Here is a 17,401-nt window from a genome sequence, read left to right on the forward strand (position 1 = left end):
AAGCAAATTCTTGTTAGTGGCCTAACACGTCCAAATTGGAGCTAAGAATTGGATTTTCTCTTCAGGGAGGCTGTAGTTGTCATGTTCATTTTAATATTGTTATAGATAATGACTTTTGCTCTTCCTGCCTAAATTCATTTACATTCCACTGCGTTCAGTTTTCCAGGATATTTCCAGCACCACGACAATTTTGGAAATGTCACTTGTGCAGCTGAATATACTTGACAGGAGCAATGTATTTTTGGTGGCAAAACAGCGGGGAAAAAAGCTTTGCAAATGACAAAATTGTAATTTTCTTTATTGAAATACATGAAAGGAATTGAATAAACTAGTCTTAAAGTGTAAAATAAATTAAAGGTTATGGCTGGGTGAGTGCTATTAATTACATTGGCAAATCATATTTTAAAATTTAGAGGACAGTCAACAGCTCAGACTTTGCTTTGATGGTTCATGATAGCAACAGAATCTCAATATATGTTATAATGTTACTAGACCAAGTGCAGACCCGTTGGGTATGTTCCCGCAACGCACTGTTGCAAGGGGAGGGGGCGGCCTGACGTCATCGCGCAACACCACGCGCTAGGCGTACGCCGTCAAGACGCTGTTATGGCTCTCAACAATAATTTTTTAACATCATATTTGCAGGTGTCAGGGGTTATGGGGAGAAGGGGAGTATGAGGTTAAGAGGGAAAGATAGATCAGTCATGATTGAATGGTGGAGTAGACTTGATGGGCCGAATGGTCTAATTCCTCTCCTATCACTTATGAACATGAACTTTACTGCTTCCCACTGTTGACAATATTCATGATTTTCTAGAAGACTGAATAAATACATGTTAACATATGATTTTACATGTTAAAGAGATGCTGCTTTTCGGAACCATTGGTTGGCTTATTTTTGTTGTAATGTTGCCTCAATAATGTTATCGAGACATAAGAGTCTTTAGTAGATCCATGCCCAACATACTCAGAATAATTCTCAACTAAGTCAAATGGATGTTACACTAGAAGCACAAAATAACAGAGTAAAAATCATAAGAAGCCACACCATGCTAGAGTTCAGTCATGCATTCAGGGACAATGTCAGAAAGGGTACTGGAAATCTGAAGCTCTTTACCCCAGCTAGCACAATTGAAAAGTGTGCACAGTAGATGCACAGCACCTGATTTTAAATTACTAAAGAGGAAACAGTTTAGACAAAGAGGACAATCCATTCAGATTACAAAGGGAGGTAATGCAGTCTATTCTGTTTGTTCATCCAGGAAAGTTTCATGGTCCTCCCATTACAGCATCCATTGTTTCTAAAATAAACCTAGACTTTCAGCATCATTGTTCTATCTAAAGTCAAGTCACATTTATTTATATAGCACATTTAAAAAACAACTCTCGTTGGCGAAAGTGCTTTACATTTGTTATAAGAATAGCACAACAAAACAAACTACATACATATATACATATAGCCCTCACTCAGTGGACGTCAGGAAAGGCTTGGGAGTATAGATAAGTGTTTAGTCTTGACTTAAAGGAGTCGATGGAGGGGGCAGTTCTGATGGGGAGGGGGATGCTGTTCCACAGTCTAGGAGCTGCAACCGCAAAGGCGCGGTCGCCCCTAAGTCAACCAATCATTCATTATCTGACGGAGAGTATTCTGATACCATCCCAAATCTTGTAGTTAAGCCACTTGCCTTAAACCACTTGTGTAGGAAAGAACTGCAGATGCTGGTTTAAATCAAAGGTTGACACAAAATGCTGGAGTAACTCAGCGGGACAGGCAGCATCTCTGGAGAGAAGGAATGGGTGACGTTTCGGGTTGAGGCCCTCCTTCAGATTGATGTCAGGGGAGTGGGTGGGACAGAAATTAATGTAGTTGGAGACAGTAAGACTGGTGGGAGAACTGGGAAGGGGAGGGGATGGAGAGAGAGGGAAAGCAAGGACTTTAACTGGGCTGTTAGCTGTCCAAGCAAGATATGAGATGCTGTTCTTCCAATTTGCATTTTGCCTCACTATTACAATGGAGGACATTTAGGACAGAAAAGTCAGTGTGGGAATGGGAAGGAGAATTAAAGTGTTTTACAACCAGGAGATCAGGTAGATTCAGGCAAATGTGTTCAACGAAACGATCACCCAGTCGACGTTGGGTCTCGCCGATGAATAGGAGTCTACATCTTGAACAACAGATACAGTAGATGAGTTGGAGAAGGTGCAAGTGAACCTCTGCCTAACTCGAAAGGACTGTCGGGGTTCCTGGACAGTCAAGGGAGAAGGTATAGGAACAGTGTTGCATTGCCTGCGGTTGCAGGGGAAGGAACCTGGTGAGGGGGTGGTTTGGGTGGGAAGTGATGCGTTAACCATGGAGTTGCAGAGGGAATAGTCTCTGCGGAAGACTGAAAGGGGTGGACATGGGAGGATGTGACTAGTGTTGGGATCCTGTTGGAGGTGGCAAAAATGTTGGAGGATTATGTATTGTACACGATAGCTGATGGGGTGAAAGGTAAGGACTAGGGGGACTGTCTCTGTTGCGACTAGGGGGAGGGGGGGCAAGAGCTGAGTTGTGGGACACTGAGTTGCTGAGAGAATGGAGCAGCTGGGTTTGTACACTCTGGAGTTTAGAAGGATGAGAGGGAATCTCATTGAGACATATAAGATTGTTAAGGGCTTGGACACGCTAGAGGCAGGAAACATGTTCCCGATGTTGGGGGAGTCCAGAACCAGGGGCCACAGTTTAAGAATAAGGAGTAAGCCATTTAGAACGGAGATGAGGAAACACGTTTTCTCACCGAGAGTGGCGAGTCTGTGGAATTCTCTGCCTCAGAGGGCGGTGGAGGCAGGTTCTCTGGATGCTTTCAAGAGAGAGCTAGATGGGGCTCTTAAAAATAGCGGAGTCAGGGGGTATGGGGAGAAGGCAGGAACGGGGTACTGATTGGGGATGATCAGCCATGATCACATCGAATGGCGGTGCTGGCTCGAAGGGCCAAATGGCCTACTCCTGCACCTATTGTCTATTGTGTATTGTCTATACCATGGAGACATGAGTGAGGGCCTCATCTATGATGGTAGAGGGGAATCCCCATTCCCTAAAGAATGAGGACCTCGGAATCCTGCTATGGAACACCTCATCTTGGGCGCAGATGCAGCGTAGATGTAAGAATTGGGAGTATGGGATAGAGTCTTTGCTGGAAGCAGGGTGAGTAGAAGTGTAGTCGAGATCGTTGTGGGAGTCAGTGGGTTTGTGATAGCTATCAGTCGATATTTTAGTACATTAGATTGGAAGAAGTGTAAGTCATTGCTTCATTTGGAAGGACAGTTTGGGTAGTGGGAAGAGATGAGGTTTACTCTTTTAACTCTTCTATTTCCACCATCCAAAGACCCAAACTGTGCTTCCAGAGGTAGCATTCATTCACTTACACTTCTTCCAATCTAGGGTATGATTTCTGGTGTTTACAGAATGGTCTCCACACTACAGAAACCACGGTGTTTGTTTACTGCTTTTCAGAGCACCTGCTTTTTGTCCACAGGACTAATCCTGAGCTTGATATGACCTTGCCTTTCAGTTTAATTCTCCATCTCACTGTCACTCTAGTTTATGGCCTCCTACATTGCTTCAATCAAACCTAATGCTGGTTTGAGGAAGACAACCTCATCTTCCATCTGGGCAAATTGCAACCATCTGGACCCAATATTGAATTATACAATTTACAGATAACTCACGTTTCCTCTTTAATGCCCCTGTCCCACTTAGGAAACCTGAACGGAAACCTCTGGAGACTTTGTGCCCCACCCAAGGTTTCCGTGCGGTTCCTGGAGGTTGCAGGTGGTTGCCGGAGGTTGCAGGTAGTGGAAGCAAGTAGGGAGACTGACAAAAACCTCCGGGAACCTCCGGGAACCTCCGGGAACTGCACGGAAACCTTGGGTGGGGCGCAAAGTCTCCAGAGGTTTCCGTTCAGGTTTCCTAAGTGGGACAGGGGCATTAAAGAGGTAAAGTGAGTTATCTGTAAATTGTATAATTCAATATTGAGTCCAGATGGTTGCAATTTGCCCAGATGGAAGATAAGGTTGTCTTCCTCAAACCAGCATTAGGTTTGATTGAAGCAATGCAAAGTCTCCAGAGGTTTCCGTTCAGGTTTCCTAAGTGGGACAGGGGCATTATAGAATGTAGAGCAGTACAAATGGGAACAGGTCCTTCGGCCCACAATGTCTGTGCTGAAGATGATGCCGAGATAAACTATTCTTATACGCCTGAACATGATCCATATCACTTCATTGGCCGCATATCCACGTGTTTCAGCAACAGCTCTGACTTTCAGTTCACAATTTCAAAATGGCCCTGATTTTGTTTTCCCTCTCATTACCCTGGAACAGTTTTCCCTCCAGCCATCCATTAATTATTTATCAGATGGCTCTGTAAATATTGGCATCATCTGGAAAACACCTGCCTCCTCCTTTCCAGGCATTCCTTGTCTTGTCCACTCTGTGCACCATTTACTTAACTTGTTTTGCACACTTTGTGTTTGGATGAGGGACCTTTGGCCTGAAATATTAATTCTTTCTCTTTCCACAGAAGTTGCCAGAACTGTTGCACATTTCCAGCATTTCAGTTTTCTTTAATGTCATCTTTCTTTTTAAGCCTGAATTTTCATCTGATTATCTCCTTCTGTAACCTTCTAAGAGGCTGCACCTCTTAGATTTGAATGGCATCCTCTTTTAGAGTGAATGGCCTCCATCTGTCTTTTCACCTGAATAGCCATCCTCTTGTAATGAATGTCCCCACCTTTAGTCTGACAACCTCCCTCATCCATAATCATAACTGGAACAAGGCACATTACGTCTTAACCTAAGCAGCCTGCTGTGTGCTTTCTCCTTTCCTTTCAGTTAAGATGCCTTCAATTTCTTCCTCAACGTCTTCTTTGTATGACTACAACAGGACATTATCTGGAACAAGAACACTCAGAAGTACAGCTCCAGTCTTCAATGTAATTATTAGCCCAGCCATGCAATCGTTACAGTTCATACAGTCCCATTCTTCAGAATTCCTCATTTGCTTCATCTGATTTTTATTCCATATTTTTAGTTTGTAGAACATTTCTTTAAGCCCAGTTCAGTGAGCAACCTGGCACTGTCAGGGGTTTCAGCATGTCTGCAGTTTATGGCAGCATGTAAAGCATTTCACAAAACATTTTCCGATTTGATTTCAGTCATATGATGCGAGTTATAAAGGGGAAATCTTTTAGGACTGAGATGAGAAAAACATTTTTTACACAGAGAGTGGTGAATCTCTGGAATTCTCTGCCACAGAATGTAGTTGAGGCCAGTTCATTGGCTATATTTAAGAGGTAGTTAGATGTGGCCCTTGTGGCTAAAGGGATCAGGGGGTATGGAGAGAAGGCAGGTACAGGATACTGAGTTGGATGATCAGCCATGATCATATTGAATGGCGGTGCAGGCTCGAAGGGCCGAATGGCCTACTTCTGCACCTATTTTCTATGTTTTTATGTCTATGTTTCTATCTCAACATATCATCCTGCCACATGCACACATTGACATCAAGATGGGAAATGCCTTCCTGTCTTCTTCATCTCCACAAAGTACAACACACAATCATTTTTTGTTTTGCAGCATCAGTTTAAGGTGATGTGAAATTGTACTGAAAGTTTCTCTCAGGCTCCAACTAACTCAACCGTGGAAGTTTGCAGGCAGCATTGAGCCAGTTTTTCTGCAGTTTACATAAAATGCAAAACAGTCGCTTTAAATATCTATGTCAGTAGCAATAAATCAACAAAGATTAACACCATTATTCACCACCTAAAATCCCTGCTAAATAGAACAGTTAATGTTGCGATGTAAAAAGTCTATGTGTAGTTAAAATCATATCAGAGCTGCGTAAAATGAAGTAATTCCAGGGTAAGAACATATCATTCATTGGTGCTTGCAGCAAACCACTTAATCTACAGATATAACTGATTGGAGATTAATGGACCATCAACTGCAGTCACATTCTAATGACAAGCATGAGCAATGGTAGAACCACACAACTATATTTGGCTCTCTGTGACTGTATATCCCAAGGCTTATATCTCTATGTGGGTGGCATACAGAATCTGACAGTAAGTGAGGTATAATTGTGCTAACAACTAAGTCCTTCATGCTTTGGGGTTGATTACATTGCAATGATCCTTTAGGAAATCTTCTTCATAATTGCATTGTTCTTGATTTACGTAGTTCCTTTCAAGGCTCTAAAGGTTTCTTTATGCTTCTTTCCTCAGGAATCCACCCCCGAAGCTGCATCAACCAGAGCTATGGACAGAAACCTTTAACGATTTTATTACTCAGTGAGTGCATTCATCTGTTCTCAACCGTCTGTGCAGATGTAAAAGATGGTGGGACTGCAAACACATTGTTTTAATCTATGCTAGACCCTAAACAACATGACTCTCCTTTGACCCGAAAGGGTGCAGCACCCTCGAGTCAGTGAAGAGATATTCTTTACTCTATGTAGGACCTAGAAAAGTGAGCCAAACACAAAGTGTTGGAGGAGCTCAGCAAGTCAGGCGGCATCTGTGGAGGGAATGGACAGGAATCTTTCATGTTGGGTCATTTCTTTAAACTAGAACCATTGCTTGTCCTTTCCCTCCACTGATGCTGCCTGGCCCATTGAGCTCCTCCAGCCCTTGGTGTTTTGCTCATGATTCCAGCATCTGCAGTTCATTCAGCCATGAGCATATTGAATGGCGGAGCAGGCTCGAAGGGCCGAATGGCCTACTCCTGCACCTATTTTCTATGTTTCTATGTTTCCTTGCGTCTCCTAAAAAAGTGAACCAGGATTCACACAATTTACAGAACGCAACCTATCCTGGACTTCTTTTATTTCTCACCGCCACAGGAGTTACGTTCACTGCTGTGGCAGCTTTAATGAGTCTATATAACCATATAACAATTACAGCACGGAAACAGGCCATCTCGACCCTTCTAGTCCGTGCCGAACACGTATTCTCCCCTAGTCACATATACCTGCGCTCAGACCATAACCCTCCATTCCTTTCCCGTCCATATAACTATCCAATTTATTTTTAAATGATAAAAACGAACCAGCCTCAAACACCTTCACTGGAAGCTCATTCCACACAGCCACCACTCTCTGAGTAAAGAAGTTCCCCCTCATGTTACCCCTAAACTTCTGTCCCTTCATTCTCAAGTCATGTCCTCTTGTTTGAATCTTCCCTACTCTCAGTGGGAAAAGCTTATCCACGTCAACTCTGTCTATCCCTCTCATCATTTTAAAGACCTCTATCAAGTCCCCCCTTAACCTTCTGCGCTCCAAAGAATAAAGCCCTTACTTGTTCAACCTTTCTCTGTAACTTAGTTGCTGAAACCCAGGCAACATTCTAGTAAATCTCCTCTGTACTCTCTCTATTTTGTTGACATCCTTCCTATAATTAGGCGACCAAAATTGTACACCATACTCCAGAATTGGCCTCACCAATGCCTTGTACAATTTTAACATTACATCCCAACTTCTATACTCAATGCTCTGATTTATAAAGGCCAGCACACCAAAAGCTTTCATTACCACCCTATCTACATGAGATTCCACCTTCAGGGAACTGTGCAGTTATTCCTAGATCCCTCTGTTCAACTGCATTCCTCAACTCACTACCATTTACCATGTATGCCCTATTTTGATTTGTCCTGCCAAGATGTAGCACCTCACACTTATCAGCATTAAACTCCATCTGCCATCTTTCAGCCCACTCTTCCAACTGGCATAAATCTCTCTGTAGACTTTGAAAATCTACTTCATTATCCACAACCCCACCTATCTTAGTATCATCTGCATACTTATTAATCCAATTTACCACACCATCATCCAGATCATTGATGTACATGACAAACAACAGTGGACCCAACACAGATCCCTGTGGCACCCCACTAGTCACTGGCCTCCAACCTGACAAACAACCATCCACCATTACTCTCTGGCATCTCCCATTCAGCCACTGTTGAATCCATCTTGCTAATCCACCATTAATACCCAACCATTGAACCTTCTTAACCAACCTTCCGCGAGGAACCTTGTCAAAGGCCTTACTGAAGTCCATATATACAACATCCACTGCTTTACCCTCATCAATTTCCCGAGTAACCTCTTCAAAAAATTCAAGAAGATTAGTCAAACATGACCTTCCAGGCACAAATCCATGTTGACTGTTCCTAATCAGACCCTGTTTATCCAGATGCTTATATATATTATCTCTAAGTATCCTTTCCATTAATTTGCCCACCACTGACGTCAAACTAAAAGGTCTATAATTGCTAGGTTTACTCTTAGACCCCTTTTTAAACAATGGAACAATATGCGCCGTACGCCAATCCTCCGGTACTATTCCCGTTTCTAATGACATTTGCAATATTTCTGTCATAGCCCCTGCTATTTCTACACTAACTTCCCTCAATGTCCTAGGGAATATCCTGTCCGGACCTGGAGACTTATCCACTTTTATATTTCTCAAGAGTGTCAGTACTTCCTCTTCTTTGAATCTCATAGTTTCCATAGCTACTCTACTTGTTTCCCTTACCTCACATAATTCAATATCCTTCTCCTTGGTGAATACCGAAGAAAATAAATTGTTCAATATATCCCCCATCTCTTTTGGCTCTGCAGATAGCTGTCCACTCTGACTCTCTAATGGACCAATTTTATCCCTCGTTATCCTTTTGCTATTAATATAGCTGTAGAAACCCTTTGGATTTACTTTCACCTTACTTGCCAAAGCAACCTCATATCTTCTTTTAGCTTTTCTAATTTATTTCTTAAGATTCTTTTTACATTCTTTATACTCCTCAAGCACCTCATTTACTCCATGCTGCCTATAACTATTGTAGATCTCCCTCTTTTTCCGAACCAAGTGTCCAATTTCCCTTGAAAACCATGGCTCTTTCCAATTTTTACTATTTCCTTTCAACTGAACAGGGACATAAAGATTCTGTACTCTTAAAATTTCACCTTTAAATGTCCTCCATTTCTCTTCCACGTCTTTCCCATAAAACAAAATATCTGTCTTATACATATATACAAATACTGAACACTGAGATTGAAGCTTTGTTGTATCTAAGATATTGGAACTTAGTTTAGTTTGAGACACAGCATGGCAACAGGCCCTTCGGCCCACTAAGTCCACGCTGACCATTGAGCACCTTTCTATGTTATCCCCTTTCTCATCCACTCCCTTGGGGCAATTTTACAGAGGCCAATTAACATACAGACAGACCCACACCTCTCTGGATTGTGGGTGGAAATGGGAGCACCCTGAAGAAACCTACGCAGTCACAGAGAGAACCTCAGACTGACAGCACCCACAATCGCAATTACACCTGGGTCACTGGTACTGTGAGGCAACAGCTCTAACAGCTTCACATTGTGCTCCTTGTGGTTTATACCACAAGTTGTACACTTTTACTTGCTGTGTCTAAAAGCAGCATGTATTTGTTCATTTGAGCAGGCTGAAAAATTGATCTAAATGTATTACATAAAATGGTAAACAGCACCAGATCAACGATGTCAAACATTGTGAGAGCCTAGTGTTAGTCTGCTCTTTCTGCTACAAACTTGGCTTATTTTTTAATGCTCTGCTCATTTTAAGAAGGACAACACAGTGATATGTCTTCAGGCAATATAATTTTAAATGCACGTGTCTGTAATCGATCATCAGTCTATATTTGCCCAATACTTTTATAAAGCTCTCTATAAATCTGTCAGCTCCTAATGTTCACAGTAACAATCAATGACTGCTAAGTTTTGCGATGAGTAAGATATAATTATAGATGAACTCTGTACGGTCTAACAGCAGTGACAGAAATATTTAACTGGAGGTGTGAATGATCAATGCTCCATGACTCTGTGTGTTTTGCTCTGACATTTTTTAAATATAAAATTATCTACTTTTGTTCATAGCCATAGAATGGTACACAACAAATACAGGCCCTTTGACACATTCATGCCAACCTGCTTTTATAATTAGGCTAGTCCCATTATTCTGTGTTTGTCCCATTTATTTCAAAACCTTTCTTCTACACGTGCCTGTCTTTTCAGCATCGCCATGGCAACCACCTCTATCATCTTATCACGACCAGAGAGCAGACCTGAACTATTATCTACCTCATTGGTGACCCTCGGCCTACCCTTGTTCTCATGCATCTATACACTATAAACGGCCTACTTTTACGACCCCATTATCCTTACAGTTATCTGCAATCTCCGTTCATATTTGTTATTCTAAAACAGGCTTACTTGGGGGAGGGAGGTGGAGGGGGGGCTGCAATACAATACAATAATACAATACAATACAATACAATACAAAGGGGGGGCTGCAATACAACCCCTTCAAAGTGATCATCCCCTCCATATTTCTAATTTCTACCCATACAGATTCACTGGACAATCCCAAATGATTATCCTTGCTGACTACTGTCATAATGTCCTCCCTTATCAAAAATACAACTCTCCCGCCTCCTTCACCTGCAATTCCATCATGCCTGTTGCATCTATACTCTATAAATTTGAGCTGCCAGTCCTTACCTTACCCCAGCCATGTTTCTGTTATGGTGATAATATCCTAGCCCCATGGAGCAATTGATGCCCTGAGTCCATCTGTCTTATTCATCAATTAAAATAAAGCCCATTAATCTATCAGTCCTCCCTTGCTCCTGACTTTCTCCTGCCTGTCCTCTAGATTGAACTTACTAACACTAATATCTATATCAGGCTATTTCTCCACCTGTCACACGGTGACTTGGAGTCTTATTCAATATTCTAGCAGACTAAGCTCTCCCCAATCACACCAGCAAATGTTCTCACTGGGATATTGGTGCCCCTCCTGTTCAGATGCAACCTTTCCCTCTTGTACAGGTCCCACCTTCACTGGAAGAGTTCACGTTCAAGTTCAAGTGAGTTTATTGTCATGTGTCCCTGATTGGACAATGAAATTCTTGCTTTGCTTCAGCACACAGAAGATAGTAGGCATTTACTGCAAAACAGATCAATGTGTCCATATGCGCCAATAACCCATATATCACCCCCTGTAACAGCTACTTCACCACACGTTTATCCATACCATCTTTCTGTTCCTAGCGTTGCTAGCTTGTGATACATGGAGAAATCCCAAGGTTACAACCATGGTGGTTCCGCTTTCAGCTTACTTCCTAACTTCTTAAATCTTCTTTGCAGGGCCCCACCTGTCTTCCTATCTCTGTTGTTGGTACGAATCTGGGCCATGATCTCTAGCTGTTGGATATTTGGCTGGTGGTAGAAAGTTAAGTAGTTTCCGAGGAAACAATGAATTTTGAAAAAGTCTTGACGGGACTGGACAAATTTGTGGACGGGACCAGACTGGGCTCGAGGTTGGGGAAGTCCAGAACCAGGAGTCGGTCGCAAGCTCACAGCATAAGGGTATTCTGTGGGGCGTTTAGACCTGAGATGAGGTGGAATTTCTCAAAAGTCCGATTAAACCTGTAGAATTCTTGACCACAAAAAGCAGTGGAGCTCAATTCATTAAACATCTTCAGTAAATAGCTAGATATAGAACTAACGGCTAGAAAGATCAAGGGATATGATCAAGGGATGGGATATGGAGGAAAAGCAGGGACAGGGTACAGAATTTGGATGAGCAGCCACAATTATATTGAAGTGCATAGCAGACTTCATGGCTCCTGCTCCGAATATCTAAGGTTCTATGTTTTGCTTTCTTTCCCACTAAATTGAGCCACGTTATTAAAATGCTAAGGAAGGTCAGAAGATTGTTCAAATTGTTTAAATATTCAAGGTTCATCTTCTCAAGATCCTGTCTGGGATAGAACAGAGGTGTGGCAACATCTCCTGGTGCTCGCAAATGGAAAGGAGAATCATCTAGACACTCATTCAAAATCCTATGTCTGACCTGTAAGAGAAAATTCCTGCCTGAACATATCAGGTAGATGCACAGCGTCTCTTGCCCAGAGCAGGAGAATCGGGAACCAAAGGAGATAAATTTAAGGTAAAGGGGGAAAGATTTAATAGGAATCTGAGGGGTAACCTTTTCACACATGTACAAATGGGTGTATGGAATGAGCTGCCAGAGGAGGTAGTTGAAACAGGTACTAACCCGACATTTATACAGGTACATGGATAGGACAGGATTAGAGGGAGTTGGACCAAATGCAGGCAGGCGGGACTAGTGTAGATGCGACAAGTTGGTCGGTGTGGGTAAGTTGGGCTGAAGGGCGTGTTTCAATGTTAACCGACTACTCACTGGCTTCAATGTAAAAAAGCCACCTTAGTCCAATTCCTTTGCCTTGGGTCTGGTAACATCTCCTGTCTCTGTGAGTTATTCAGTTGGTGTTTTTTTCAGCCACTGATGAGAGTTTAATTGTGACAAAAAAATCCTCCATGAGTCTCTTTGCAGCAGATACCAACATTTGTTTGCGAATATAATGGAGGAAACACTGATGGATGGAGGCACAACACATCATGTACCTTCTTAGCTCCTCTTCTCCACACTCTCCCCATCATCTCCACCAAATAGTTTGACAGTGAAAGCAAATCCTAGGTTGGAGAATGCCATGCCCAGTAGTCTGAGGCCTCCCATGGCCATTTCCCTACTGAGGTTCAGTCACTGTACATGCATTATATCAAGAACATACCTTCAATATGGCCTGGTAGTACAGATGTCCAGCTTCAGTGCCATCGCAGCAATAATGAACTCATCTCCGACAGCCATACTGCCTCTCACCCGGGGATGAGAAACATGATTCAGGATGTGGTTGTCCCTGATCACACATAGACCATCTATAACAATTTTATTTCTGAATCAAACATAAAACTTTCTGCAGTTTTTATTTAACCCTGAAACAAAATAAAGTATATTAAATCATCACCCTCAGCCAAGGCAAACCTAGATGTTTCTATTAAAGAACTGGCACGGTGGCCATGCAGTAGAGTTGCTGCCTTACAGCGCCAGAGAGCCGGGTTCAATCCTGACCATGGGTGCTGTCTGCACAGAGTTTTTACATTCCCCCCATGACCGTGTGGGTTTTCCCTGTGTACTCTGGTTTTCTCCCACACTCCAAAGACCTAGAAGTTTGTAGGTTCATTTGACTCTGGTAAAAATTGTAAATTGTCCCTAGTATATAGGATAGTGCTAGTGCACGGGGAGTGCAAGTCGATGTGGACTCGGTACCGGGGCCTAAGGGCTTGTTTTTCCACTGTATCTCTAAACTAAACCTATGAGTGACTGAAGTCAACTATCATTTTAGTCATCATTGCTGTTGTATTCATTTTCTATATATGTGATTTTGCAGCTAGAACAGATGCAATTGAGGAAATGAAAAATTACCAATAAAAATCTTCTAAAACAATAATGAATATTGCTCCCTTCTCAGATTAGATTATAACAACAGAAGAGTAAGGCAGCAATTCCTTTCTGTAAATTTGCATAATTCTAATAGGATATTTGTTTGCTTTTGGTGGTGAATCTCAGCTCAGGCAATATTCTTTAAGGCTCGGGCTCTGTTTAAATTGCTTTTGACAATACTGAGGTTGACAAATTCATCTCTGCATGAATTTCCTGCAGCATTTTGTGGACTGACCCTTACACAGTTTTAATGTAAAGTGTCATCTGACAGGATGGGAAATTCAAGCAAACAACATGCCTTTAATCAACAAATACTGTAGCTGCAACGGGCCAGCGTTCAGTTTGATCGCTGGCACTAGAATTGGAATTGTATGAATTTAGTTCTGTCACATGTACCAGTGAAAAAACTAGTGTGCCATTCAAGCAAATCATACCTTTCATAAGGGCAAGAAGGTAATGCAGAAGAGAGAAAAAAGTGCAGAATATTGAGTTACACCCACAGGGAAAGTGCAGATAAAATGTGCTGGTGCTGCAGTGAGGTGGATTGGAGATCAAGATGTGGGAGGTCCATTCCAGAGTCTAATACGGCGGGGAAGTAGCTGTTCTTGAATCTAGTGGGTATGTGCTTTCAAACTTACATATCTTCAACCCAACAGGAGAGATGAGAAGAGTGAATGATTGGGTTGAGAGTGGCCCTTGATTAGATTGACTGCTTTCCCGAGGCAGAGGGAACTGTAGATGAAGTTGATGGGACAGAAGCTGATTTATGTCATGGACATAAATCTCTGCCATTTCTTGCAGTCCTGGGTAGAGTAGTTTTATTTTTTTTATTTTTTTATTTAACCTTTATTTAACCAGGAGAAGTCTCATTGAGATTAAAAATCTCTTTTACAAGAGAGTCCTGGCCAAGACAGGCCGCAGCACAGTTCCACAGTTACAGACAATAATTTAAAAACAACAGAGAACATATAAATAGAGTCACAGTCAGAACATCATCAAACAAAGCATGTACAGACAGAAGAGCCCGCTTCAACATCATTAAGAAGGGATTTAAATCTGTTTATAGAAACCAGCTCCTTAAGGTTCAGTTTATTCTGCAGCTGGTTCCATGCGAAGGGAGCAGCATAACTAAATGCCCTTTTCCCCAATTCAGTATGGACTTTAGGTACAGTTAGTAAGAACAAGTCCTCAGAGCGGAGCAGAGAAGTTCCTGTGCTTTTTCGAATTACATACTTCTGCAGGTATGAAGGAAGAACACCGAGGATAGTCTTATAAATAAGGATATGCCAATGATGGAGTCTGCGGGTGGACAGGGCAAACCATCCAACTTGAGCATACAAAGAGCAGTGGTGCGTGAGGGTTTTAAAATTAGTAACAAATCTCAGTGCTCCGTGGTAGACCGTGTCCAAAAACTGTAGGCATTTTGAAGATGCATTCATATATAAAACATCACCATAGTCCAACACAGACATAAACGTTGCAGCAACAAATCTTTTTTTGGCTTCAAAAGAAAAACAAGATTTGTTTCTAAAGTAAAAACCTAATTTTATCTTTAGTTTTTTCACAAGTTGCTGGATATGAGGTTTAAAAGAGAGAGAATCGTCAATTATAATTCCCAGATATTTATATTGAGACACAGATTCAATCACAGAGCCCTGCAAAGTGGTGATAGGAGGGAGGTCCGAGGGCTTTGATTTAGCTTTAGTGAACAGCATGAGCTTTGTCTTGTCAGCATTTAAAACAAGTTTTAAATCACACAGGTTACGTTGCACAGTGTTAAAAGCAGTTTGGAGCTGACAGAGAGCCTGATTTGGGGTAGACGCAGAGCAATATATCACTGTGTCGTCAGCATAAAAGTGAAAATTTGCGTTCGGAGCTTTATGATTTAGACTATTAATATAAATAGTAAATAATAAAGGTCCTAGAATCGATCCCTGTGGCACACCCTTGGATATATTAAGAGAGCTAGAAGTAATACCTTCTGCTCGCACACACTGGGATCTGCCTGATAGATAGTTTTTGAACCAACAGACAGCTTGATCAGACAAACCGATGCTGCATAGTCTTTGTAACAATAAGGCATGATCCACAGTATCGGAAGCCTTTGATAGGTCAACGAAAAGGGCTGCACAGTGTTGCTTATTGTCTAAAAAATTAATAAAATCATTTACTACTTTTAAAGTTGCCATACCAAGCTGTGATGCATCCAGTTAGAGCACTTTCTATGGAGCATCTGTAGAAATTGGTAAGTTATCAGAGACAGGTCTAATTTCATCCAAGGAAGAAGATTGCATTGTTGTGCTTTTTTGGCCCTGGTGTCATTGTAGTTAGTGGAGGATAAATTGTTGGTGATATTTACACCTGAAGCTCTCGATTATCTCCACCTCCAGCCCCATTGATACAAATTCCACCCACTTCCTGAAGTTGATGACCAGTTCCTTTATTATGCTGACAATGAGGGAGAAGTTATTGTGTTCATGCCTTGCTGCTTAGGCTCTCCCTCTCCTAAAGATACTCTGTCTTGTTATTTGATATCCGGCCCACAATAGTAGTGTGATCTGCAAACTTGTAAAAGGAGTCAAAGAAGAATTTGTCCACACATCATTTAGTGTATACGAAATATAGTAAAGGGCTGACCTGAGTACATAGCCTAGCAAAGTATACTGGTGTTGAGAATTATGATATGTTGATATGGGGCTTCCCATGTTTACCTATTGCAGTCTATGGGTCAGGAAGGCGAGGATTCGATTGCATGAGACCTAGGTTGAGCTAAGACCTAGGTTCAAGAATTTGGAAATGAGATTGGTTGGAAGTGTGACGTTGACGGAGCTATAGCCATAGAGCCACAGAGTCTTACAGTGTGGAAACAGGCCCTTCAGCACAACCTGCCCACATCGGCCAGCATGTACCATCTACAGTGGTCCCACGTGCCTACATGTGGCCCATATCCTTCTAAACCTGCCCTATCCATTTATTTGTCTAAATGTTTCATAAACATAGTCAATAAATAGGAGTCTGTGTAGGTTGCCTTGTTTATGCCAAAGTCCAGGGTGAGTGTAGGACCATTGAAATTGCATCTGCCATGGACCTGTTGCAGCCGTGGGCAAACTGTAGTGGACCAAGATTGTCTGGGTGCTGGAGTTGATGTGTGTCATGTACGTTAATTATATAATGTAAGTTTTTATATATGGTGGGCTTTTTTTAACTAACCCGGGTACACCAAAAACTAATAATAACAATTTACTAACCAAGTCCAACCTACGGTATCATTATAGTCAGTCTTGCTGATAAAAAAACTAAACTGCAAAATAAAAATATGCAAACTTTTTCAATAACCTAAATCTCGACAAATGAAACATGCAAATTAGGATATGTAATCGATTTTGTTTTTGTTTTTGAAAACAAAATGTACTGGATGCTCAGCAGATCAGTCAGGCAGCATCTACAAAGAGAAAAACAAAGTTGCATTTCAGATCACTGTGCTTTCATCATCTGCATTTTATTAGCATAATAATAATAATAATAATTTTATTTTTGGGCGCCTTTCAGACATCTCAAGGACACCTTACAGAGATTAACAGGAATAAAAACATATAATCAGAATAAAATAAATAATAAAGACATCACAGAAACACAAATTAAAAACAGAATTCAGTCCAAAAACAAAAAATCTAAAACACAATGTGAAGAGAGAGCAGCGGCAGCTAAAGCGCGCCAGCGTCCACTCTCCCTTCTCGGCAGCCATCTTGGACAAAGACTAACAGGATTACCATACAGACAAAAAATCATCCCCCCACAATGGATACCACTGTGGGGGAAGGCACAATGTCCAGTCCCCAACCCCAAGTTCACCCCAAAGTCAGGCCTATTGAGCATAAACAGTACAGCACAGGAACAGGTCTTTTGGCCCACAATGTTTGTGCTGAACATGATGCCAACTTAATCTAATCTCCTCTCCTTGTACGTGATCCATATCCATCCATACCCTGTATATCCATGTGTCTATCGAAAAGCCTCTTAAA

General features: G+C 41.8%; 1 protein-coding gene across 6 annotated transcripts in view; it reads left to right on the top strand.

Moving 5' to 3' along the window:
• myo3a (myosin IIIA) overlaps window positions 1-17,401 on the top strand; it is a 312,459-nt gene that overhangs the window by 84,451 nt on the left and 210,607 nt on the right. For 5 of the 6 annotated variants that reach the window (XM_033015890.1, XM_033015903.1, XM_033015896.1 and 2 more), the window contains exon 3: window positions 6,261-6,326. In XM_033015890.1, coding sequence (XP_032871781.1) covers window positions 6,261-6,326 — 66 coding nt within the window. Of the gene's footprint in view, window positions 1-6,260; window positions 6,327-9,232; window positions 9,371-17,401 lie in introns of those variants that run through there. The other variant, XM_033015920.1, reaches the window with a different exon arrangement.

Source organism: Amblyraja radiata, chromosome 2 (genome assembly GCF_010909765.2).
Source record: "Amblyraja radiata isolate CabotCenter1 chromosome 2, sAmbRad1.1.pri, whole genome shotgun sequence".
Classification (NCBI taxonomy): Eukaryota; Metazoa; Chordata; class Chondrichthyes; order Rajiformes; family Rajidae; genus Amblyraja; species Amblyraja radiata.